At 35.5% G+C, this 27,950-nt stretch overlaps 1 protein-coding gene across 1 annotated transcript; it reads left to right on the plus strand.

Annotated features, from left to right (window-relative positions):
• The first annotated feature begins 82 nt into the window (after positions 1–82).
• On the plus strand, positions 83–22,185 carry LOC123526853 (zinc finger FYVE domain-containing protein 1-like). Its single transcript, XM_045306105.2, has 11 exons — positions 83–843; positions 3,097–3,604; positions 5,805–6,013; positions 6,343–6,440; positions 8,131–8,239; positions 9,589–9,686; positions 10,652–10,766; positions 11,394–11,564; positions 12,311–12,479; positions 14,238–14,345; positions 14,980–22,185. The coding sequence occupies exons 1-11, from the start codon at positions 166–168 to the stop codon at positions 15,210–15,212; spliced, it is 2,496 nt and encodes an 831-aa protein (XP_045162040.1). The 5' UTR covers positions 83–165; the 3' UTR covers positions 15,213–22,185.
• Positions 22,186–27,950: the final 5,765 nt, after the last annotated feature.

Consider the following 27,950-nt stretch of genomic DNA (forward strand, 5'->3'; position numbering starts at 1 on the left):
AATCCGAGGTCAGGTAATAACCAATCAGCAAACATTTAATATCAAGGAACCAATCATATGGTAGGTTACATATCCGATTTATTTACGGAAATGATCAGCTCACAACAATGGAGAAAAGATGACTGTCAAAACTAAAACGAAGAAAAATTGCACCACAATGACACCATGGCCGCTGTCAACAAGCGCAGATATAGGACACGTTCTTCAAAAAGATATTGTCAAGAAAAATTCTGCTGTTTAACAGAAGGTGCAATTGCTGATTATCACTGCAGTCAGTGCAAAACTGACCAGTGCCAAAGTTGTAATTCCTCCCTTCACAAATCGAAACTTGAATTTGGGTTTCATGATATTAAACACATAGAGCCACCACCATATGAAGAACTGTGTCAGATTGCATCTCTGTTAAATAATCTTGATTGTGAAGACAGAAACTTTGCTGATCTGCGTTGTGAAAATTGTGACAGAAATTTTTGCTTCCAGTGTTTCGACACCTATCATAGTAAAGAAAGCAGAAAAACTCATAGAAAGACTACATTTAAGGAGTATAAACATAGACAGCAGGCTGCCGTTTTAGATACTATAAAACCATTGTCACCTCTGTCATTAGAGGATGACTCTTTAACTTTCATTTCCTGTCCACAAGTTTCTGAAAGCACGGACAGTATGACGTCATATACCAGCATACATTCAGATCACAGTCAGACAAGCATACCTGATCTTATTTCTTCTGATCCAAAATCAGAAATGTTATCCCTGACGAGAGAACTTGAAGAGTGCCAAATAGATGAGAGGTACATGGACTGTGAAAGTTTTCTACTTGTGGATGAACAAGAGACTTTGCAGGTGTTTACATCTTCTGTTTATTAATAAATAAAGACTTCTCAGTGGTACATGTATATTTAAATCAACTTGCACTGAACATGTTTTTCACTTTAAATGAGATGTAAATGTATATCAGGGATACAAATTAACTTTTTTTATTTAGGGGCCAAGACTGTCAAAAATAAATGTTTAACATTAGGTCTATGGGCATTTTCTCCAAAAATTTAGGGGCCCAAATCTAGGGACCATGGGCTACTGGGCCCCTGCTAATTTATATCCCTTTATATGAAGAAATTGATGATTGGTGATCCCTTGTGGATATGTCATAGCTTGCAGAAAAGACGAGTAATGTTCAAACCATGAGTACCACTTGATCATGCATTGAATAGTTTTGATGCAAAAATATGATTGATTGCGAAATGTTTGTTTGGTGTTTACTTTTCACATACAAATAAGTTTTATTGCCAGCAGAGATGTGAATAGCCCACAAACAGATTTGCCTATATATATAATACGGTCAGTGTAAACACCATGGGACACCCGCAGGATACCTTTATTTTTACAGAAAGCTTTGAATATAATTATTTTTATTGCAGCTTTATCTTATTAAGCATATATACGAATATACGGTAGGTGTATCATAAGTAGCAGACTTGTAACACGAATCCCCCAATTTCTGTTTGATCTTCTTGAAACTGTCAGAATGCTTGTCCCTATTAAATCCAGATCAAGATCAAAAGTGGATTATTGGAGGTGAAAAACTAGGTCACCAGGTCAAATCATAAAAAAAACATGTTTACACTCCAGAAGCTACATTTTCTACTCGATCATCATAAATCTTTGACTGAATGCTTGTCTGTATAAAATTTAGTTCAAATTTAAAACTTGATTACCAGGTCATTACGTCAAACCATAGAAAAAGATTGTTCACTCTCTGGGGGCCACATTTACCACTTGGTCTTTATTAAACAAACTGTTTACCCTTTCACTGTCCATAACAGTGGCGGGGGATTTAGCTGTCTTTCAGACTGCCTTATTCAAATTATTTTGATTCGTCAAAAAATATGGCTGCTAGAGGGCGTGGTCACTTTTTCCCTATATATATATATTTTTTTTTTATGCCCCCAGCATCTATTGATGAGGGAGGCATATAGTGATTGTCCTGTCCGTCCGTACGAGGTTAACCAAATGGGACCGTTTCATCTAGCATCAATACCCCTTACTAGAATGACTTGATACTAATGCAGATGTAACCTGTGACCATTCCTCATCTTCAGACATCACCTGACCTCAGTTTAACCTTGACCTCATTGTGGACTTAGGTTGCTTTATATGGGCCATCTTTTTGTTAAAAATGTTTATTGATCTTGATGGCAGTTTTCACAAACTTTCACAAAAATAACAAAGTTATGGAAATGCATGCATTGAATATTTCTTCTGTGAATAATAATATTATAAAAGTAAAAATGTCTGATTTTTTAGCTCACATGAGCAATGCTCATGGTGAGCCATTGTGATCACGCTGAGTCCGGTCTCCGTCGTGCGTGCGTCCGTCGTCAACAATTGTGTTTAAAAGACATTTCCTCCATAATGACTGAATGGATTTTGATGAAACTTGGCATGGATGTTCCTTGGATGGTCCTCTACCAAAATTTTTCAAACGATTCCGCTTGTTTGCACATAGGAGCTGCCAGAGCTAAAAATAGAAAAATCTTCAAACGACATCTCCTCCTAAACTGATGGTCCGATTTTGAAATAATTTCACATAAATGGTCCTTACTTGACCCTCTACAAATATTGTTCAAATTATTTTGATTTGTCAGAAAATGTGGCCGCCAGAGGGCGTGGTCACTTTTCCCTATATGTATATAGTTGAAACTTAAAAATTCTTCTTGTGTGAAACTGCTGATCCCATTTTAAAATAATTTTACACAAATTGTCCTTGTGTGACCCTCTACCAAGATTGTTCAAATTATTTTGATTCGTCAAAAAACATGGCTGCCAGAGGGCGTGGGCCCTTTCAAATTATTGCCCTAGGTTCAAAAATGTGTGTGACATGTATATAATATAGGCTAACATAGAAGAAACCTAACTCTGTACTAATACAAACACATTTGAAGCCTTGTACACAGGTGAACGCTTTAGGGTCAATGACCCTCTTGTTTAGCTTTTACCATTACATGAAAAACATACCAGTATTCCCACAGTCTATTTCAACTATATTAGCTGGACAAAATGTGTATTATGTAATGATATGTATGTGTTCTATTTCAGGTAGTTGACACTGATGATTTTATTGATAAACTAAAATGTGATAAAGATGACATGGTCAAGGTCATATCCATCTTTGGAAATACTGGAGATGGAAAGTCTTATACTCTCAACCATACTTTCTTTGGTGGAAAGGAAGTGTTCAAAACCTCTGCTCAGCAAGCTTCTTGTACTGTTGGAGTGTGGGCATCATTTGACATTGACAACCATGCGATTATTGTTGATACTGAGGGTCTTCTCGGAGTGACAACCAATCAAAATCAAAGAACTCGTCTTTTGCTTAAACTGTTGGCTGTTTCTGATGTTGTTATTTACAGGACACGTGCAGAGCGACTACATAATGACATGTTCTACTTTCTTAGTGATGCCTCCAAAGCTTACTCTAAGCATTTTACAGAGGAACTTCGAGCAGTGTCAAAACGTAACAAAATGTCTCTAGATGTTACAAATTTGAGCCCTGCAGTTGTCATCTTTCATGAGACACAAAATACCAACATTTTAGGAAGCCCAGGTACTTTATGATGCATTTTATGCTGCATTGCATGTTGAGAATCTTTATGAATAGGTTTTAAATGTAATAATTCAAATAACACTTTTAAGATTTCTACATTGAAATTTTATAGATGCATCTCTACTTTTACCATTAATTTTTTAAGGTGAGCAATTGTGACCGCTTGATGTCTGTCGTGTGTCAACAATTTCTAAAAAAAATCTTCTTCTTCAAAACCACTGGGCAGAATTACACCAAACTTCATAGGAATGATCCTTGGGTGGCTCCCTTTCAAAATTATTCAAAGAATTGAATTCCATGCAGAACTCTGGTTGCCATGGCAACCGAAAGGAAAACCTTTAAAAATCTTCATGTCCAAAACAACAGGGCCTAGGGCTTTGATATCTGGTGTGTAGCATCATCTAGTGGTCCTCTACCAAAATTATTCAAATTATCCCCCTAGGGTGAAATATGGCCCCACCCCGGGGGTCACATGGTTTATATATGGACGTATATCGGGAAAATTTTGAAAATCTTCTTGTACAAAACCACATGGCCTAGGGCTTTGATATTTGGTATGTAGCATCATCTAGTGGTCCTCTACCAACATTGTTCAAATTATTCCCCTAGGGTCAAATATGGCCCCTCCCCGGGATACACATGGTTTATATAGACTTATATAGGGAAAACTTTGAAAGTCTTCTTGTACAAAACCACATGGCCTAGGGCTTTGATATTTGGTTTGTAGCATTATCTAATGGTCCTCTACCAAGATTGTTCAAATTATCCCCCAGTGTCAAATATGGCCCCGCCCCGGGGGTCCCAAGTTTTACATAGACTTATATAGGAAAAAAAGTTTAAAAATCTTCTTGTCTGAAACCACAACACTTAGACCTTTGATATTTGGTTTGTAGCATTGTCTTATGGTCCTCAACCAAAATTGTTCAAATTGTACCTCTGGGGTGAAAAGAGACCCTGCCCTGGGGGTCCCAAGTTTTATATAGACTTATATCGGAAAAAGCTTTAAAAATTTTCTTGTCTGAAACCATACGACCTAGGCTTTTGATATTTGGTATGATGCATTGTCTAGTAGTCCTCTACCAAAATTGTTCAAATTATGCCCCTGGGGTTAAAAGAGGGCCTGCCCTGGGGTCACTTAGTTATAATGTGAGTTATACAGGAGAAAATACTTAAAAATCATCTGATCCTATTTCCAAGACTGTTTAATTATAATTACCTGATGACCCCAAGTAATATGATGTCACTTGAGTGTGACCTTGACCTACTGACCGACTTTCTTGTTTTTTAAGATACAGCCTTGAAATTTTGATGACATACACAGTTTTGCATACAAATCGTAAAACTGAATTCCATTGACCATGAATGTGACCTACTGACTTTCTTAATATTTTATCGTCATGCTAATATCTAAAAAAATATTTTTCCTTTATTCTTTTCCATCATAAAGCTCCTTTTGTCCCATGTGTATAAGCTAGTATTACAGGCAAGCAAAACTTTGTTGGTTGGTATTGGTATAGGACATTTATTTTGACATGTTAGACAAGTCAACAACAAGAGAGTCAAAATGGTCCTTAGACATTCACCTGAGTACTTGACTTCTCTTTGTGACAATTTGATGGTTACATAGACCATACTTAACAAGAACTGTCCGTAAAACAGCATGCTTGACTTTTTCAGTGCTTGACTCTGAATTTGAGCTTTGCAAGTAAAAAACTTTATCAAAAACTTTAACCAAACAATCTAAGTTAAAAAGGGGCATAAGTCTGTAAAAATTCAAATTAGACTTTTGGGGATTGCTTCTCCTGGTAAAGACTTTGATAGTAAATTACTACTTTAAGTTTTAAGTCAAAAGCTTTGATAGTAATAGAGACATTTGACTTTATCTTAAACTTTAACCAATGGTGACGCTAACCCTGGGGCAAGTACAATTATTATAGCTCTACTTTTTCTTCAAAAAGTCAAGTTAAAAAGGCATAAAACTCTGTCAAAATTCAAATCAGCATTATGTGGAAAAATTTAACCAAAAAATTATAAGTAAAAACTATAGCTCTTCTTTTTCTTTGTTCTTCATAAATGTCTTCCTTGCACAAAATATTTCTTGGATGATAACACAGGAAGGAGATGTGGAGTTCTTACTCAGTTCTTAAAAGTTGAAACTAGAATGTCACCTCAAACCTTAGATATTTTTTTGTGTTTATAGGTGAGCAAGGAGCAGAAGCAATACTTAGAGACAGGTTTAAAGAGTTAGAATGTTCTATGGACTTCAGTGACCTCAAATATGTAGGGACCAAAACTAGTCGGGACCAGTGCACAGATTTCATGAAATTACGCAAAGTTATTCAGGATCAACTGAACAATAACACAATCAGGTCCAGAAGGAAGCCAGAAATAGTGTTTGGAACTTTTCAGGTAAAACAAATTATGGGAATCTTTACAAAGAAAAGATTCTATTTATTATCAATATCCTTTCAGTTTCTCTTTTTATGCAACAGTTAATTTTTCACTCAAAAAGAATCGCATTAATTTAGGAAATCGTAATTCTATTTTCATTATGCATGATAGACTTTCACATAGCTTCCCATTCCATGAATGTGATATAAGCTTTTTTATCATGAAAGCCTATGGATACCTATACTTAAAAGTATGTGAATAGATTTCATATAAGGACATTTTCTGCAGAAATGGAGGAAGATGAATGAGAGCTTCTATCTCATTACTGAATGTTATGTTTATTTCAGATTTTAAATGAAAAGTTTAGTGGAGCCATTGAAAAACATATATACGAGACATTTCCTGATCAGTACTTTACCTGTACATCTAAATGTCAGTCTTGTGGGTAAGTCTCAAAATCTTTATTGGGTAATTTAAGCTGTTCATGAACAGTTGCTTTAAATCCAGACTTGTGGGTAAATTGTTAAAGGACATTTCTTTGTAAAGAAAGTGATAGTCTAGTAATGAACAACGCTTGATTCTATGAGCATTTTCTTGTAGCTATCCCGATACCATTTTTAGCTCACCTGTCACGAAGTGACAAGGTGAGCTTTTGTGATCACGTGGCGTCCGTCGTCCGTCCGTCCGTCCGTCCGTAAACTTTTGCTTGTGACCACTCTAGAGGTCACATTTTTCATGGGATCTTTATGAAAGTTGGTCAGAATGTTCATCTTGATGATATCTAGGTCAAGTTCGAAACTGGGTCAGGTGCGGTCAAAAACTAGGTCAGTAGATCTAAAAATAGAAAAACCTTGTGACCTCTCTAGAGGCCATATTTTTCATGAGATCTTCATGAAAATTGGTCAGAATGTTCACCTTGATGATATCTAGGTCAAGTTCGAAACTGGGTCACATGGGGTCAAAAACTAGGTCAGTAGGTCTAAAAATAGAAAAACCTTGTGACCTCTCTAGAGGCCATATTTTTCATGAGATCTTCATGAATATTGGTCAGAATGTTCACCTTGATGATACCTAGGTCAAGTTCGAAACTGGGTCATGTGGGGTCAAAAACTAGGTCAGTAGGTCTAAAAATAGAAAAACCTTGTGACCTCTCTAGAGGCCATATTTCTCAATGGATCTTCATGAAAAATGGTCAGAATGTTCAGCTTGATGATATCTAGGTCAAGTTTGAAACTGGGTCACGTACGGTCAAAAACTAGGTCAGTAGGTCTGAAAATAGAAAAACCTTGTGACCTCTCTAGAGGCCATATTTTTCATGGGATCTTTATGAAAATTGGTCAGAATGTTCATCTTGATGATATCTAGGTCAAGTTCGAAACTGGGTCACGTGCGGTCAATAACTAGGTCAGTAGATCTAAAAATAGAAAAACCTTGTGACCTCTTTAGAGGCCATATTTTTCAAGAGATCTTCATGAAAATTGGTCAGAATGTTGACCTTGATGATATCTAGGTCAAGTTCGAAACTGGGTTACGTGCGGTCAAAAACGTGAGGTCTAAAAATAGAAAAATCTTGTGATGTCTCTAGAGGCCATATTTCTCAATGGATCTTCATGAAAATTGGTGAGAATGTTCAGCTTGATGATATCTAGGTCAAGTTCGTAACTGGGTCATGTGCGGTCAAAAACTAGGTCAGTAGGTCGAAAAATAGAAAAACCTTGTGACCTCTCTAGAAGCCATATTTTTCACGAGATCTTCATGAAAATTGGTGAGAATGTTCACCTTGATGATATCTAGGTCAAGTTTAAAGGTGGGTCACATGCCTTAAAAAACTAGGTCATTAGGTCAAATAATAGAAAAACCTTGTGACCTTTCTAGAGGTCATATTTTTCAATGGATCTTCATGAAAATTGGTCAGAATTTTTTATCTTGATGATATCTAGGTCACATGTGCTCAAAAACTAGGTCACTATGTCAAATAATAGAAATAACTAGGTCATACTCAGTTCAACACTGGGTCATGTGGGTATAGGTGAGCGATTCAGGACCATCATGGTCCTCTTGTTTGCTGTAGAGTTTCATATCAAAACATACCAGGTATACTTGTACTGATTAAGGAAATGTTGTTTTTTTCTCAGGGCTAGGTGTAGCAGGAGTATGAACCACAAAGAGGATGACCATACTACTGATAAGGGAACCAAATGCAAATATCAACACCAGTTTGAAAATAAAGTGTACTTTTGTAAGGTACGAACAAACATCACTAGTTGTTTTTAGCTCACCTGAGCAATGCTCAGGTGAGTTTTTCTGATCGCTCGATGTTCGGCATCTGTCTGTTGTCTGTCAACATTTAGCTTGTGTATGCGATAGAGGCTGTATTTTTCAACTGATCTTCATGAAATTTGGTCAGGATGATAACCTTGATGAAATCTAGGCCGAGAGCAAAAATGGGTCATCTGGGGTCAAAAACTAGGTCACTAGGTCAAATCAAGGAAAAACCTTGTGTATGCGACAGAGGCTGTATTTTTCAGTTGATCTTCATGAATTTTAGTCAGAATGATAACCTTGATAAAATCTAGGCAGAGTTCGAAAATGGGTCATCTGGGGTCAAAAACTAGGTCACTAGGTCAAATCAAGGAAAAACCTTGTGTATGCAATAGAGGCTGTATTTTTCAGCCGATCTTCATGAAATTTTGTCAGAATGTTAACCTTGATGAAATCTAGGCCAAGTTCAAAAATGATTCATCTGGGGTCAAAAACTAGGTCAAATCAAAGAAAAACCTTGTGTATGCGATAGAAGCTGTATTTTTCAACTGATCTTCATGAAATGTTATCAGAATGATTACCTTGATGAAATCTAGGCCAAGTTTGAAAATGGGTCATCTGGGGTCAAAAACAAGGTCGCTGGGTCAAATCAAAGAAAAACCTTGTGTATGTGATAGAGGCTGTATTTATCATGAATTTTGGTCAGAATGATAGCCTTGATGAAATTAAGCTAATGTTCGAATATTGGTCACCTGGGGTCAAAAACAAGGCCGCTAGGACAAATCAAAGAAAAATGTTTTGTATGTGATAGAGGCTGTATTTTTCAGTTGAGGTTCATGAAATTTGGTCAGAATGATTGCCTTGATCAAATCTAGGTCAAGTTCGAATGTAGGTCATCTTGGCTCAAAAACTAGGTCAAATGAAAGAAAAGACAAGTCTTGTTTACACTTAAGAGACCACCTTTTTGGTCCTATCTTAATGAAAATTGGTCAGAATATTTGTTTCTATGAAATCATGAGGTCAAACATGATTACACTGTTATGGTGTGTTTCTCAGGTGAGCGACCTAGGGCCATCTTAGCCCTCTTGTTTGAAGATGTTTTAGTTCATTAAGTACACTAAGATTTTTAAAAGGAATGTACACATTTTTTTGTAGGTCAGAGGTCAAGGACACAATGATCTCACACTAAAAATGGGACAGGCCAACATGCGGGACATGTTTAATTAACAGCTCTTGTTTAAACATTATTTTCCTCTTCCTGTTACTCACATTGTCAGTAACTTGTATAGTTTTGTGTGAATAACATTTATGAAAAGTAATTTCTTCTTCAGAAATGTTACAGAGATGGAAAACAAGTAAGAGTGGTACCAAAAACGTCGTCTTCCAAAGATAATGCCTGGCTAGGAGTTGCCAAATATGTTTGGTCAGGGTGAGTGGCAGAAAACTTTAATCTTTTGTGATGTTTTAATTATGCCTCCCTTTAAAGAAAAGAAGGTATATTGTTTTGCTTATTGTCAGTCGGTCTGTCTGTCTGTCCCTTTGGTAGACCATTTGATTTCTTATCAATTAGAACAGAACGCTTGGTCTCACAGTGGTCAAACTGTATAGGATGATTTCCTGTGAAGATGACCCCTATAGTTTCAAAGGTCAAGGCCACAGTGACCTTGAGACTGAAAACGGTTTCTGCTCAATAAGTACATAATGTCTTGGCCTACAATTGTGAAACTAAGAGAATGATTGTATGTGGTCTGTAAATGATCCCTAATGTTTTGGGGGTCTGCAGGTCAAAGGTCAAGGTCAGTTACAACTTTGGCCTTTGGCTGTCAGACTTTATAGGATGATTGTTGTGGTCAATGAATGACCCCACTGAGTAGGTCAAGGTCACAGTAACCTCAAGACTTGAAATGGTCTCAACTCTATAATTAAAGAACACTTTGGCTGTCAACCATTTATGGTGGTTGCATGTAGTCAGTAGATGACATCTGATGTTTTTGAGGTTATTTAGTCGAAGTTCAGGGTCACAGCATACAAAATTACATACCCACTTGTCTCTGACAGGCCATCAATTTATGCATTTTACCAACAGCTCAAGTTCATTGGAAATATGGAGCCTTGACATTATATTGAAATTGTCATTTACAGTTTTAACCGGAAGAATTCTAGTGTTGTTACTTACAATGCCTGTGGTAGAGCATAGCAGTTACAAAACAGAATTTAACAAAAGATAGAGAGAAAAGTAATCAGACAAATACATGTACCAGATGCTTAACTGAGCACCTTCAGTTAATTGGACAGTACAGTTGTTGAACAAAAATGCAGTTTCATAATTTAGTTTAACCAAGATGTCATAATATGATAATTATGTCTTAAAAATATCTTCTCTAAACATTACAGGGATATTCTGGAGTGTAAAAATTGTGGCATCATTTTCCGTAGTCGACAGTACTGGTACGGAAACCCTGATGTTGAAAATGTCGTACATGAGGAAGTGGCACATGTATGGCCAGAGGTAAGTGGGTTATAGAAGTTTATATAGACTGTATGGATGTTGCAGTTGTAATATTAAAGAAGTCCTTTTCAAAATTTTAAACATAGTATTTAATATACATTTAGACAAATTTAAAGATTTTAAAGACTAAGTGTTTGACAATGAATCTTTTCTACCTCACAGTTGTTGGTATGAATCTTTCCAGTTTTAATATCTTTTCTATGACATTTATCTCGACAATACTTAGAAAAAGAGCATCTGGAGTCTTTTTCACCAGTTTAGAAAAAGTACTGTATTGCCATAGTTATGCATGTGACTTCAAAATAAAAAGTGAATATTCAGACACTGTATTTTATTTCAACATCATTTTCAAATGGTATTGTGCAGGAGTTACATTAACAAGGTTTGAGTTATTGAGGTTGAATAACCTAGTCTTACAATAAGGTGTGAGACTTCTTGTCTGCCATTAATAGGTACAGTTTAAGGTAATGGACGTGTAATCACCATTGGCAATTTTTGCCTTTAGTAACAGTAAAACACTATAAATGTTGATATCTAGCATGGAAATTGCAGATTTTCATTAATTGATCCACTACCTTAAACAGATTCTTCATATCACAAATTTATTGAGACTTTTTACCATTTTAGGGAGATAAGTTCCTGATTGGTACCCACAATGCAGCCCGTAAATTAATAGATGGTATAAGTTATGTGGCAGAGTCCATTGGAACTGTAAGCGCAAAACCCACCAAGGTGATGACAGATTGGATGGCAGACCAAATAGCACCAGCATATTGGGTACCCAATGCTAAAATAAAGGTAATTGCTCTCAGTCTGTTTAATGAAAGTAAACTTGTGTAGCAAAATTAGTTTAAAGGCATAAGAACAGTCAGATGATTAGGATAAAAATGACAAAGAAGATAAGATGAAGACCTTTCAACCAGGTCATGTGTTTGAACCTTGCTTTAGTCTTGCCTACTTTTGGTCTGAGCCATTCTTCACAGTATAGATTAAAGGGCGAAACATTTTGAAAACTTTCAAGTTTCATAGAATTTTTGTAGCTCTTTTGAGTTTCGTGTATTCTCATTTATTGTTTTAGAATAAAAATTCTTTTTGCTCTCATGTGTTAATGATTGAACAATGTTTCTACTTTTCCTATAGTTGTCTAAATCTCCAGTCTTTTTAAAGTAATCTCTTTTTTTCTTTGCATCGGACAGTCTGGTATATTGGGAAAACCAAGATTGTTGTTTTGGAAATTTTAACCTATTTTTCCACTCGGGTGTCTTTTGATTAAGCACATTGAAAAGCCGATCACAAAAATAATTTAGCGCATCATTCAGCTGATCAAATATGTCTATTACTGAGAAAAGCTGGCTTTCAAGTTCTCTTCATTAAAGTTTTTCATGCATCAGTAGGTTCTGATGTTTGACAGATTTTCTGTTAATTAATAACTTGCTTGAATTTTCTTGTCATACATACTGTAAAATGGTCACCAAATGAATTTGATGGTACATTAAGTTCTTTGACATTTTGAGATTTATCTGTATATGAGAAACTATTTACAGAAATGTCACAGATGTCAGATAAAGTTATCAGAGGAACAGAAACATCACTGTAGAGCATGTGGGGAAGGATTCTGCGATGAATGCTCATCTAAACGTAGGACTGTACCAGAGAAAGGATGGAACAACTTAGTCAGAGTCTGTGATGGCTGCTTTAATGTGAACATGAATGGTTTGTAACAGAAATAGTTTTCATGCTCCCAGGCATGTAGCGATTGAAATGTCCGTCCATTAGTCCGTCCGTTTGTCCCAACCAGATTGCCTATAGCCCACATTAATGACCCGATTTAGTTCATACTCACACTCAACAATCACTGTGGCAAGACCTTCAAACTGATCTATATATAGGTGACTTTGACCCACACAACCTTCACCTTCAAACTTAAAACTTTAATAAACAACATTTATGGTCCTACAACCCTCGTAAATGACCTAATTTAGTTCATACTCAGTCAACAAACCTTATGGCAAGACCTACAGACTGACCTATGTCTAGGTGACCTTAACCCTCATATGATCTTCACCTTCAAACCTAAACATTTTTGGTCATACAGCCTACATAAATGACCAAATTGAGTTCATACTCTCACTCAACAAATCATATGGCAAGACGTACAAACTGACCTATATATAGGTGACCTTTGCTGTCTGTATGAAACAGATTGACTACAGCCCACATTAATGACCTGATTTAGTACATACTCACACTTAACAAAGCTTGTGACAAGACCTTTAAACTTAAAACCTTAATTAACAGAATTTTTGGTCCTACAGCCCACATAAATCACTCAACAAAGCTTATGGCAAGACCTACAAACTGACCTATATATAAGTGACCTTGAATCTCAAATGACTTTCGTCTTCAAACTTAAAACCTTAATAAACAACATTTTTGGTCCTACAGTTGGCATAAATGACCCACTTTACTTCATGCTCACACTCAACAAGCCTTGTGGTAAGACCTACAAACTGACCTATTTATAAAGGACCTTGACCTTTGCTGTCTGTATGAAACAGATTGACTACAGCCCACATTAATGACCTGATTTAGTACATACTCACACTTAACAAACCTTGTGACAAGACCTTTAAACTGACCTATATATAGATGACCTTGACTTTCATTATGATCTTCACCTTGAAACTAAAACCTCAAAAAAAAAGGCATCTTTGGTCATACACGCTGTGGGAGGGGGGTGGGGGCATGATCCTGCGTTTTTAAAATGCAGCTCATTGTTCCTTGAAGTTTTCATAAGCCTGTTGTAAATTTAATGTTTTACTTCAGGACACCTTACTGTCTGCCCATTCAGTTTAACCTTTGTCTAGCTTTTAATGCGAAAAAATATCATCCAATCTCTGTAAAATGTTATTTTGAAAATTGCAGTAGCATAATGTCATTGCAAGTTGGAATAATCTGTTTTCTGGAACGTTTTTCTCTTTCATTATAAATTATCTTTAGTGCAATTGCTTGAATAACACCAGTAAGGCCTTTGGAGATATTTGCAGAAAATTAGCAAATTTTGGTGATTTTGAATCAGTATCACTGTGCCCAGAAGTGTGGAACATACTTGATTTAATATATAGGATATAGAATAGCACATACTGCAATGCATTGCTAGTGGAAATTGAAAAGAGCATTTTATATGAAATGTTACACAATGTGGGTGTTGCCTAGGACATATTTTTAGACATACAAATGTACGTAAGATTTCTGTTTGTTGTGAGATAAAATAATACTTTGATAAGTGTAAACAAAGAAAGTTTAACATTTTGTTGGACAATTGACATTAAAAAATTGTTACTACCTTTTTCTTCACTATTGATTATGAAAACAACATGTATACTAATACTATTTGAATGATACTACAATGAAAGTTATTTGAGATAGAATGAACTAATTTTTCAAAAATAAATATTAACTTGATTTCAGACTCCAATTCGAGTACAGGAAGTGACACGCAGGTGACAGCAAGGAAGGTTGGAGAGTCTATGACATCTGCGTTAGATGTTGTAGCAACAGCAATCAACTATCCACTAGGTAGTGCTTTACTCTCTCTTTAAATTGTCATACTATGTGTCTGGGATTTCAGATTTTTCCAGAAATCTGGATTCCAATGTCTGTTTTGAGAATCATGTAAATCTGAAGTATTTTGTTTGAGGGGGCAGGAGGCTAATAGTGGCAAATAGTATCATGAGTATTAAAGTAATGGACCCATAATTATATTCGGCAATTTCGCTGTAATAACATATTCTCTATATGCGATTTCTGCATTTTCTGGATGATTACACATACCAACTACATGAAATAGCTACAGGAGAGTGTGAAATTGCATGTAAATTGCCAGATGTTATTACAGGTTCATTGCCATTAGTGAATTTTACAACATGGCAAAATATAATCTAGATAATAAAAATTATCATTTGTGATATAACGTCTCTGTATTGATTCTTTTCCTAGAAATGACAGTTTGATATATATTTTTTTTTAAATCCTTGAAATGAAATGACCATATGGTATATATGTTAAAGAAAATAATTTTATTCATGCAGATAATGAAATGAATTTTTTTTTAACAGTCTTTGAAGTAAAATTTAGATGTTTTGAAAATACCTTTGGTGTAATAATAGCAATGCCTACTTTATTATTATAATTTATAATTTCCAAATTATAGGAATGTTGAAGGACTCAGCTAGACCGGCATACTGGGTTCCAGATGAGCAGATCAAGTCTTGTTGTGTATGTGATAGAGATTTCTCAATAAAGTTACCGATACATCATTGCCGTGCCTGTGGACAGGGAGTTTGTGACAAGTGCTCCCCAAACAAACACCCAGTGCCACTGAGGGGGTGGGACTATCCTGTAAGAGTTTGTCAGAAGTGTGAGAAGAGGAAAGATAAACTATGAAGTCATGTAAGGATTAGAGACTTAAATGTCCATCAGTGAAAAATATATTGGCTTTTCACTGTCAAATATTTCAGGATAAAAAGTTCTGAAAGTTTCAGGATGCATTTGAACAGATGTAATCAGTTGATTGCTCTTCACTATAGTGGCCACTTTATTTTTGTTAAACTCAATACTGCAGAGGTATTTATTTCTGAAATTCTGTGATGATTCTGAAGTAAAAAAAAATAAGTTCAGTATTTGACCTCTTAAAATTTGTGTTTCATTGATGATATCATTAAAAATGATTCCACTTCTGCTCAATAAAAAGAAATAGAATTAAATGAAATTGAAAAGAAAAATTTTCTTCAGTTCTGTATGCTTTAGATGATAATGTCTTCTTACTTGTCTATTTCTGATGAAATCATTTGATTTTATGGGCATGAAATTACATGGTTTAGGCCAAAATTGGCTATTTCTTGGGGATACGAATTTGTGGATTTCAACTTTTGAAAATGAAATGACTCTGGATTTCATTCGTTTATTGGGATTTTTTTTTTCATTATTGACACAGCTACAGAATTCATGAAAAGTCGCCTATGAAAATTAATGATTTCACAGAATGCTACTAATCTGTGTTAGAACTGATGTTTTAAGATCGATAAGATTTAACTGTAGGTAGCAGGGTTCTCCCCAGGATTTTGTTATAGCCGGGCTCTGTGGAATTGTAGCCGGGTACACATTTTAGGGATTTATCACGATAAACATATTATTCATTTAAGTAAATTGAGGTGATGATGTTAAGAATGATATGAAACAGCTTCTGAAACTGTAACATATTTATCAAAGCCTTAAGGTAGCTTAAGTAAATCAATCAAGAAGAAATCAAGGCAAGAATCATTATTTGATATTTTCTACTTGATTTTCTTTAAAGTTGGGTTTAAAAGAAAATATGCATTGTGATTTTTTTCTTGCATTAATAAAATTTTTACAGAAACGTAGCAGTTTTTAGAGGAAATAATGGCGATCTATTTGGTCCTTGCAGTGTCAAACAATATATCTTTTAAACCTACCAATAATTCTGTGTTTTGTGTTTTAGTTGAATCTGCAGCTCATTTCATGAAAGAATATTTAAAGTAATTTAATCAAGTTATTGGTATTTTCTACCTTCTCTGACACTATGTATTGACTTATCGGAATTTGTGTATTTTGAAATATCCTGCAGTTTCAGGTATGATTTTTCCCAATTTTCTCAAATAGCAGTTGCAATTTTGCAGGCAGTTTTTACTGCTGGATATGAAAAATATAATATTAATGGTTCGTCATGTTCTACCAACGTCCATTTTATTTGGTTGCAGCTGAACAGATTTGTTAATTTCTGCCGACCGGTATCATTTTAAATTATGTCAAAATTGATTACAAGCAATATCAAAATTTGTTTGATATAAGTATTTGAAACCGATGTATTTCAGCTCAAAATATAATGTGGTGTGCAAAAAGTTGTCGTGCACGAAAACGAAAGTACAATTTGAAAGTTGACGGTAAAATAAGCCGATTGTTTGTAACACTGTCCATGACGACGTTCCGCGACTATAAGATTATCGATTTTGCCTCTGGGTATGATCAAATCAGGTAATTATCAGCCAGTTAAGTTTACAGGTGATAAAATGTGTACATAAAAATTTATATATTGGAATTTTATAGCCGGGCACTAAGATATTTAAGCCAGGTGCAGCACCCGGCTGAAAGGGCCTGGGGAGAACTACTGTAGTGGTTACAGGATTTTTTAGTATTTTAATGGTTAATGGGACATATAGTCATCAATGAAACCTGAAACCTTCCTTGAATGAACATCACTTGGAAGACTTGTGTTTCTTGTAAAGAAGTTGTTGTTTTAGAAAAGTAAATACTCCAAAAGTTTGTATAATGGAAAGAAAATACCTACCTATTTAATGAGATGTTTGCGCCTCAAATGTGTCGGGTAACGAATGTTATAAGAGAAATATGGCTTGGATGTTTTTGCATGTTTGATTGTAATGTTTTTGAGGAATTGGGTTTAATAACATTCCCTTTAACTTTTAAGTTCTGCTCAATGTTATGGAATGAATCATCAGGATGATTTTCGTTTGTTATTTTATATGATTATTTTGATGATAACAATTTATGAGTAGTTTATTTTATATTTGTAAATAAGGGAACTATGAAATTTACACTTACATCAAGTTGAGGGTGTAACAACAGGTATTGCACAAAGGGACTAGTCGGTGATTAAAATTGTTTTGCCAGACAAATTTAGATGTTTTGGTTTTCTGTATAGACTCAAGTTGGGAATAAAATAAATTCTTTTGTTTCATTATTTTGTATGCTGTTGATATTATATATATCATATCTTTTATGAAATAACTTTTGAACCTTTGGCATTTTATTTGTAACAAGTCTGAATAATGAACAAAATTCTAACATTAATCCCAGTAAGAGATGGTGTATATTTTGTTTTCTGCTGTTGTTTAGAAAAATAGCATGTATAAATGAAGTTGCTTCATGCAATCTTTATAAATACCCTATAACCATGTGGAAAAAATTGACCTCTCATTTTATGCTTTCTTATGTTTTCACGAGAGGTTGCATATTGAAAAACAAACTGAACAAAAAATATGCAGAAAACTGTATACTGTGGAATCATCTAATTTTTTGAGCAGGTAATTGTGGTTTGAGCCAAAAAGGTTTTAACGTTAAGATAAGAATTTGTGAATTTCAACTTTTAAAGATAAGATAAATGGTAGTTTTATTTGTCTGTTTTGGGATTAAATTCCTTAGATGGATACAGCCAGAAGTCCACAAAAATTACCACCCCCACATGAGTACTAATGATTTCACAAATGATGATATTTGTAAATAGTTTTTCTTTTGTTCAGTTTTATTTTAAATCAGTTAAATCACTCATGTCTTTTTTAAACTGGATCAGTGTTGTTTCTGTCCTTTAATATAGTTTTAGTAATGGCCTTGATATATATTAGAAGTTTGTGCTGTGGAAAAGAATTCAAACGTAACAACATAAATATCTGTGATGCTAGAAGAATTGGTGTGCTGAATTGTTTGTTTTACCTGATAGATATATTCGTAGTGTACTAAATATTGTTGTTATGGTTTAAGGGATAATAGTGTATCTTTGATTGCTACAAGAAAGTTTATGCAAAAGCCGTTTAGCTTTAATTGCTATGTAATGGGCTGTTTCAGATTAATTTTGCTTTGTTATGAGGTATAAAACTGCTTTTAAATTGATATTGGTACAGTTTTGAGGAGTACAATTTTTTATAGCATTGTTTTGGACTTAAAATGCCATTTTTGTTTCATAAATAACGTCTAGCGAATGTATTTTGACTCCATTGTAAAGGTTGAATTTCTTTTAATCAAGCAGGCTTAGTGTCTTTAACAGCATTTGTATAATAGGTTTTGTTACAGTACTGTATGTTACAAATGTAGATGTCCCTTTATAGGTAATTTGTTTGAAATATGCAGTTTTATATATACTTATTTCATATTTTGCTGCCATATGTTTTCAGTTTTCCAGTTTTGTTTGCTGCTTTTGTAAAGTAATTAAACATGCTTTGATCTTAAAATCTCATACTTGTGATGTTAATTTGAATGAAGGGTTTAGCTTAAAAACTTGTTGTTGAAATAAACAGTTTATAATTGCATTTTTAAAATTAGTAAGATGTTAACTTAGTTTAATTATGTCTTCCCCCATACATGGGGAAAACATATTGTTTTTGCCTTCGCCGTCTGTCCGTCCGTCCATCTGTATGTCCATCTGTCCATCCATCCACATTAACCACATTAAACTTTTCCAGCTTTCACAGGTTAAACTGCTGGCCCGATTTCAACGAAACTTCACAGGAGTGATCAGTACCAAGCCTAGTTGTGCATATTGCCGGCATGTTCCACTTTGCTGCACAAAATGAATCAGAATGCCAGAGGTTAAAATAGAAAAATCTTGTCCAGCTTTCACAGGTCAAACTGCTGGCTGGATTTTGAAGAAACTTCACAGGAGTGATCAGTACCAAGCCTTGTTGTGCAAATCGCCAGCATGTTTTGCTTCACTGCACAAAGTGGCGGCCAGAGCTAAATATAAAAAAAATTGGACGGCTTTCACAGTTCAAACTGCTGGCTGGATTTCGACGAAACATCACAGGAGTGATCAGTACCAAGCTTAGTTGTGCGTATCGCTGGCACATTCCACTTCATTGCATAACATGGCCACCAGAACTAACAATAGAAAAATCTTGTCTGGCTTTCACAGATCAAACTACTGGCTGGATTTCGACGAAACATCACAGGAGTGATCAGTACCAAGCCTAGTTGTGCATATCACAGGCACGTTCTGCTTTGCTGCACAAAACGGCTGCCAGAACTAAAAATAGAAAAATCTTGTCCGTCTTTCACAGGTCAAACTGCTGGCTGGATTTTGACGAAACATCACAGGAGTGATCAGTACTCAGTACCAAGCCTAGTTGTGCGTATCGCCGGCACGTTCTGCTTCACTGCACAAAATGGCCGAGTTAAAGGTATACATGGGGGGGGACATGTTTTTTCAAAAACACCTTCTAGTTTAGTTAACTAAAGTTCCCAGTTTTTGTTTTGATTGAAAAAGGTGCTTAGTTATGTTTGTATGACTCCTAGTGCAATATGATAATGGTCTACTAGCCACTTCTTTGTTGATAAACAGCCAGTTCTTACAGTAAATGAGAGGTTGTATGCTTACTTCAAAACAGTGTATCACATATTTTTCAGTTATAATCTGATAATGTCAACAAATTAAAATGGTCTAGGATTTTGACTTCCAGGTGGAAAATCTAGTAATTTTGTTGTGCAGGAAATGTGAATAAGGACTTGTAGTATGTGTAGATGTTTTAGCTTCTTTTTCTGTATATCTGTTTGTCATCTTCAAAGAAGAGGGAGTTTATTGTTTTGCTTTTATTGGCTAGTCTGTTGGAACACCAACTGATTTCCATTTAAGAACTGTAGAACACTTGGGTTTATTGGGGGTATCATTTCATAGAATCATTCCAATGATAGCCTGTTCTTTGCTTGGAGGTCAAGGTAATAGTGACCTTGAGACTGAAAATGGTTGCTGATAAATAGAGATTGTTTGGGTCTACAGCTACAAAACATCACAGTGAGATAGTCTGGATCAGTAGATTACCCCTACTGTTTTGTTGGTCAGTACCTCAAAGGCTAAGGTCACATTGACCAACAAACTTCATACTTCTATTTTTTGGGGGCCTGTTCATCAAAGGTCACAGCGTCCTCAAGACTAAAAACAAGTTTCCTTTAAGCCTACAGCAAACAAACTTCAGGAAACTATTCTTGTGACAATCAGCTTACTAGGTGAAATAGATTGGTTTCCTTATCTGTTTCAGGTAAGTTTTGCAGGTGTCCTACATTCTTATAATCAGAATCTATCACTAGTTGTGTATTGTATATTGAGATAAAGTTTTAATAATTTCTGCTGGTCAAACTTATTAACATTTTTCACAGTTTGGTATTTCCAGTTGACAATGACCAATTCTAATCATACATGTATATGTTACAACTTAACAGTATCTCTAACCTTCTCTCCTGTTTTTGGCTTGCATTTTCAGTGATATCAGTATTCAGCAAGACCTTGCCTGTGTATTTTGGTTAGAACTTTCAAGGGTTAAGGCCTTTTGAAAGCCAAAACATTTTGTTGGTATATTATGTTGTATATGTTAGCTGACTTGGCCAGTGCTTGACAGATTTGGTGGGGTAACAATCACCTCTCATGTTTGTTACCTTACTTCTGGTATGATTGTTATCTGGGAAACCATTTTATATATTAAAACAACATATATTGTATATATTTATAAAATGCAGATCATAAATATCTGGACTGTAGGCCATAGATAAAACATACATTGCATTATACAGATCTCATTTTTTTCCTTTTAAATAGAAAAAGAAGAAATAACATAGATCTACATCATGGGCAATATTTTAGGTTAGAAGACTCAATAATGTGTATGATGACAGAAAAACATAATCGTAAAACAAGAAGTTTCACAATTCTTACATGAAAGTTTTGATAATGTATGTACTTGATTTTCTTTAACATTCTTGATAACCATTTCAGTTGAGAAATAGCGAGTCTTACAGGAGTGTAATTTCATCTTGAATTTATTAAACAAATTGAATAAAATAATATAATGTGAGGCTCTGACAGTCATTTATCATATTTATTTAATCAGTTTAACAAATTCAATATGGAAAGACTTTTTTTTATCACATATAAGTTTTTCCTTCTGAAGCATCGAAATTTATGCTTTCTTACCTGATATAGACAAAATTAATTCAACCAACATCTTCTACACTTAAAACGACATCAGCATCAAAATGTTATTAAATTACTGTAAAAGCAGAAATTTTTGTGAGGGTTTAATTTTCACTATATTTGCGAGGCTCTACAACTCGCGAAAATTAATCTTCGCATAAATATTCACCATTAGTATAATTCAAATTCAAGAAGGATACAATTTTTACAATTTCGCGAATATTAAACCTCATGAACATACTCAAAATTCAAATTCACAAAATTTTGACCCAGCGAAAATATGTGCTTTTACAGTTGTGTAATATCAAATATGGGACATTGCATTATTTCACTTCTGTGATGTAACATATGACGTTAGTAAAACTTTAATCTTTATTCATAATAAAGGCATTTGGTGTTTCAAAAATGTTTCAACAATGCTATGGCCTATTGTCCATAATTTAAACTTCATCTGTGACTTAATATAAGCAAGCCGCAATAATAGTTCTGTGGATACTTTTCAAATTTTCATATTTTCCATCTTCGTTATTACTTTATATTTTTACCTTCCTGAACACAAACTGAATAGTTTGTTTAAAAAATATACTCATGTTGAATTCATTTGTTTAATGATTTTATATTACCCATAATAAATTTCATTTGAGAATATTTAATATTTGTTTTCACTTCCTTTCATGTGACCTTACTATTTCAGCTGCCTGAAATCGGATACACAAAATCTTTAGCATTTCCTAATAAAGAATGCTGAATATTTTAATCATAATGAATATTGAGAGCTGCATTGAAAAACTTATCGCACAGTTTTCTATTATGTATATAGGCAAATATTTTCCTACAGACAGAATTTCTTTAAACTTTGTGTACTGACTAAGAGCCAAGTTTAAAACGGAAATATGTCTTAAATATCATAGGTACCGGGACTTGATTTTGAATTATCTGCCCTTGAAAATCAAAAAATACTAAAAAAAATCCAATTTTCAAGGGCAGATAATTCAAAATCAAGTCAAGGAAACTGTGCATTTTAATTTATATTTCTGTTTCAGACTTCATTTGCAGTCAGTATATAAAGTTTAAAGAAATATTGTCCATGGGAAAGACCAGGACTTTGCAGTATCATTTTGTCATGTTCATAGTTAAGGACATTTGCCACAGTGTCTATATTGACATGGGGTAAAATTTTCTTACGGACAGAATTTCTTCTTCAAACTGTGCCTACTGACAGAGAATCAAATCAAAAACAGAAATATGAAATAAAACAAATCATAGGTACCCAGCCTTGGTCATCAATTATCTCCCCTTTAAAGTCAGAAAATACTGAAAAATCTATTTTCAAGGGCAGATAATTCAAGATCAAGCCCCAGTACCAATGACTTTTTTAAAACTTGATTCTCAGTCAATACACAAAGTTTAAAGAAATTCTTATGTCCATAGGAAAAATTTTTTTTTTAATAAGAAACAAGAGGGTCATTATGACCCTGGATCGCTCACCTGAGTAATATGAGCTACATGTTTCAGTTATGTCAAACTGATGATTTTTAGAATTTTTTTGGAAGATTTTCCAATGTACAATCAAATAACCCCTGGGGCGGAGCCAATTTTACCCCGGGGGTCATGATTTGAACAAAGTTTGTAGAAGTCTACTAGGCAATGTTACATATCAAATATCTAAGATCTAGGCCTTCTGGTTTATTTTTAGCAAATTTATGAAGATTTCCCTATGTACAATCAAGTAACCCCTGGGGCTGGGTCAATTTGACCCTGGGGTGTCAAGATTGAACAAATTCTGTAGAGGTCCACTAGGAAATGTTACATGTGAAATATCTAAGCTCTAGGCCTTCTGGTTTATTTTTAGAAAGTTTTGAAGATTTTTCTGTGTACAATCAAGTAACCCCATGGGGTGGGGTCAATTTGACCCCCGGGGTCATGATTTGAATAAATTTTGTAGAAGTCTACTAGGCAATGCTACAGGTCAAATATCTAAGCTCTAGGTCTTCTGGTTTATTTTTAGAACATTTCTGAAGATTTTCCTATGTAAAATCAAGTGACCCCTGGGGCGGGGTCAATTTTGACCCCGGGGGTCATGATTTGAACAAATTTGTAGAGGTCCACTAGGCAATGCTACATGTGAAATATCTAAGCTCTAGGCCTTCTGGTTTATTTTTAGAAATTTTTTGAAGATTTTCCTATATAAAACCAAGTGACCCCTGGGGTGGGGTCAAGATTTGAACAAATTTTGTAGAGGTCCACTAGGCAATGCTACATGTGAAATATCTAAGCTCTAGGCCTTCTGGTTTATTTTTAGAAAATTTTGAAGATTTTTCTATGTACAATCAAGTAACCCCATGGGGCGGGTCAGTTTGACCCCAGTGGTCATGATTTGAACAAATTTTGTAGAAATCTACTAGGCAATGCTACATGTCAAATAGCCCGCCCGCTTAGCTCAGTAGGTAAGAGCGTTGGTCTACGGATCGCGGGGTCGCGAGTTCGATCCTCGGGCAGGGCTGATGTTCTCCGTGGCTATTTGATAAACGACATTGTGTCTGAAATCATTAGTCCTCCACCTCTGATCATTCATGTGGGGAAGTTGGCAGTTACTTGCGGAGAACAGGTTTGTACTGGTACAGAATCCAGGAACACTGGTTAGGTTAACTGCCCGCCGTTACATGACTGAAATACTGTTGAAAAATGGCGTTAAACCCAAAAACAAAACAAACAAACATGTCAAATATCTAAGATCTAGGCCTTCTGGTTTATTTTTAGAAAATTTTTGAAGATTTTCCTATGTAAAATTAAGTGACCCCTGGGGCGGGGTCAATTTTGACCCTGGGGGTCATGATTTGATCAAATTTTGTAGAGGTCCACTAGGCAATGCTACATGTCAAATATCTAAGCTCTAGGCCTTCTGGTTTATTTTTAGAAAAATTTTGAAGATTTTTCTATGTAAAATCAAGTGACCCCTGGGGCGGGGTCAATTTTGACCCCAGGGGTCACAATTTGAACAGTTTTAGTAGAGGTCCACTAGGCAATGCTACATTTGAAATATCTAAGCTCTAGGCCTTCTGGTTTATTTTTAGAACATTTTTGAAGATTTTCCTATGTAAAATCAAGTGACCCCTGGGGCGGGGTCAATTTTGAACCCGGGGGTCATGATTTAAACAAATTTGTAGAGGTCCACTAGGCAATGCTACATGTGAAATATCTAAGCTCTAGGCCTTCTGGTTTATTTTTAGAAAGTTTTTGAAGATTTTCCTATGTAAAATCAAGTGACCCCTGGGGTGAGGTCAATTTTGACCCTGGGGTCATGATTTGAACAATTTTAGTAGAGGTCCACTAGGCAATGCTACATGTCAAATATCTAAGCTCTAGGGCTTCTGGTTTTTGAGAAGAAGATTTTTTAAGATTTTCCTAAGTAAAATCAAGTGACCCCTGGGGCAGGGGCAGTTTTGACCCCGGGGTCATGATTTGAATAAACTTGGTAGAGGTCCACTAAGCAATTCTTCACACCAAATATCTAAGCTCTAGGCTTCTGGTTTTTGAGAAGATTTTTAAAGTTTTTCCTTTTGGTTGCCATGGCAACCAGAGTTCTGCATGGAATTCAATTCTTTGAACAATTTTGAAAGGGGGCCACCCAATGATCATTCCTGTGAAGTTTGGTGTTATTCTGCCTAGTGGTTTTCAAGAAGGTTTTTTTAGCTCACCTGTCACAAAGTGACAAGGTGAGCTTTTGTGATCACGCAGCGTCCGTCGTCCGTCATCCGTCCGTCCGTCCGTCCGTGCGTAAACTTTTGCTTGTGACCACTCTAGAGGTCACATTTTTCATTGGATCTTTATGAAAATTGGTCAGAATGTTCACCTTGATGATATCTAGGTCAAGTTCGAAACTGGGTCATGTGCGGTCAAAAACTAGGTCAGTAGGTCTAAAAATAGAAAACCCTTGTGACCTCTCTAGAGGCCATATATTTCACAAGATCTTCATGAAAATTGGTCAGAATGTTCATCTTTATGATATCTAGGTCAAGTTCGAAACTGGGTCACGTGCCTTCAAAAACTAGGTCAGTAGGTCAAATAACAGAAAAACTTTGTGACCTCTCTAAAGGCCATATTTTTCATGGGATCTGTATGAAAGTTGGTCTGAATGTTTATCTTGATGATATCTAGGTCAAGTTCGAAACTGGGTCACGTGCGGTCAAAAACTAGGTCAGTAGGTCTAAAAATAGAAAAACCTTGTGACCTCTCTAGAGGCCATACTTGTGAATGGATCTTCATAAATATTGGTCAGAATGTTCATCTTGATGATATCTAGGTCAAATTTAAAACTGGATCACGTGCGGTCAAAAACTAGGTCAGTAGGTCTAAAAATAGAAAAACCTTGTGACCTCCCTAGGGGCCATATTTTTCAATGGATCTTCATGAAAATTGGTCAGAATGTTCATCTTGATGATATCTAGGTCAAGTTCGAAACTGGGTCACATGCGTTCAAAAACTAGGTCATTAGGTCTAAAAATAGAAAATCTTTGTGACCTCCCTAGAGGCCATATTTTTCAATGGATCTTCATGAAAATTGGTCAGAATGTTCATCTTGATGATATCTAGGTCAAGTTCAAAACTGGGTCACATGCATTCAAAAACTAGGTCATTAGGTCTAAAAATAGAAAAACCTTGTGACCTCTCTAGAGACCATATTTTTCAATGGATCTTCATGAAAGTTGGTCTGAATGTTCACCTTGATGATATCTAGATCAAGTTTGAAAGTGGGTCACGTTCGGTCAAAAACTAGGTCATTAGGTCTAAAAAAAGAAAAGCCTAGTGACCTCTCTAGAAGCCATATTTTTCAATGGATCTTCATGAAAATTGGTCAGAATGTTCACCTTGATGATATCTAGTTCAAGTTTGAAAGTGGGTCACATGCGGTCAAAAACTAGGTCATTAGGTCTAAAAATAGAAAAACCTTGTGACCTCACTTGTGTCCATATTTTTCAATGGATCTTCATGAAAATTGGTCAGAATGTTCAGCTTGATGATATCTAGGTCAAATTCGAAACCGGGTCACGTGCCATCAAAAACTAGGTCAGTAGATCTAAAAATAGAAAATCCTTGTGACCTCCCTAGAGGCCATATTTTTCAATGGATCTTCATGAAAATTGGTCTGAATGTTCACCTTGATAATATCTAGGTCAGGTTCCAAAGTGGGTCATGTGCGGTCAAAAACTAGGTCAGTAGGTCTAAAAATAGAAAAACCTTGTGACCTCTCTAGAGGCCGTATTTTTCAATGGATCTTCATAAAAGTTGGTCTGAATGTTCACCTTGATGATATCTAGGTCAAGTTCGAAAGTGGGTCACGTGCGGTCAAAAACTTGGTCAGTAGGTCTAAAAATAGAAAACCTTGTGACCTCTCTAGAGGCCATACTGTTCAGAAGATCTTCATGAAAATTGGTGAGAATGTTCGCCTTGATGATATCTAGGTCAGATTCGAAACTGGGTCACGTGCGATCAAAAACTAGGTCATTAGGTCAAATAATAGAGAAACCTTGTGACCTCTCTAGAGGCCATACTTTTCATGAGATCTTCATGAAAATTGGTGAGAATGTTCACCTTGATGATATCTAGGTCAAGTTCGAAACTGGGTCACGTGCCTTCAAAAACAAGGTCTTTCGGTCAAATAATAGAAAAACCTTGTGTCCTCTCTAGAGGCCATATTTTTCAAATGCTCTTCATGAATATTAGTCAGAATTTTTATCTTGATGATGTCTAGGTCAAGTTCAAAACTGGGTCACATGAGCTCTAAAACTAGGTCACTATGTCAAATAATGGAAAAAACGACGTCATGCTCAGTTCAAAACTGGGTCATGTGGGGACAGGCGAGCGATTCAGGACCATCATGGTCCTCTTGTTTAGAAATTGTTGACAGACGACGCACAACGCACGACGGACATCAAGCAGTCACAATAGCTCACCTTGTCACTTCGCGACTGGCTAGCTAAAAATGACAACTGTTTACCATTGGGCCCTTGGTGGAAAGGAACATTTTGGCATACATAGTGTAAAGCTCTGTGTGGTTTTTAAACTTAAAATACTTGGGGGTATTTCTTTGCATAGAGATTGATCCAAAATGTTTTAAAATCAAGGCAGCCATTTTGCCTTGGGCAACAAGGAGTGTAAGAACAGATTGTAACATCAATGGGTTCCAGTGTTAGTGCCCCCAAAGAATGCATTGCAAGTGAAAGTTACGATACAGTAACTTATCAGCAATTATTCCTATAAAAAATGCACCACAAATGGCATAACTCCTTCCTAATAAAGCTGATAATGGGAAATTTTGTTCAAGGATGATAACAGAAAATAGAATTTTGTAGATTTACCCAGCCCTTTATAGTGGAAAAATACAGGATGAGAACTAAAGAGGTGGGTACAAC

Source organism: Mercenaria mercenaria, chromosome 1 (genome assembly GCF_021730395.1).
Source record: "Mercenaria mercenaria strain notata chromosome 1, MADL_Memer_1, whole genome shotgun sequence".
NCBI lineage: Eukaryota > Metazoa > Mollusca > Bivalvia > Venerida > Veneridae > Mercenaria > Mercenaria mercenaria.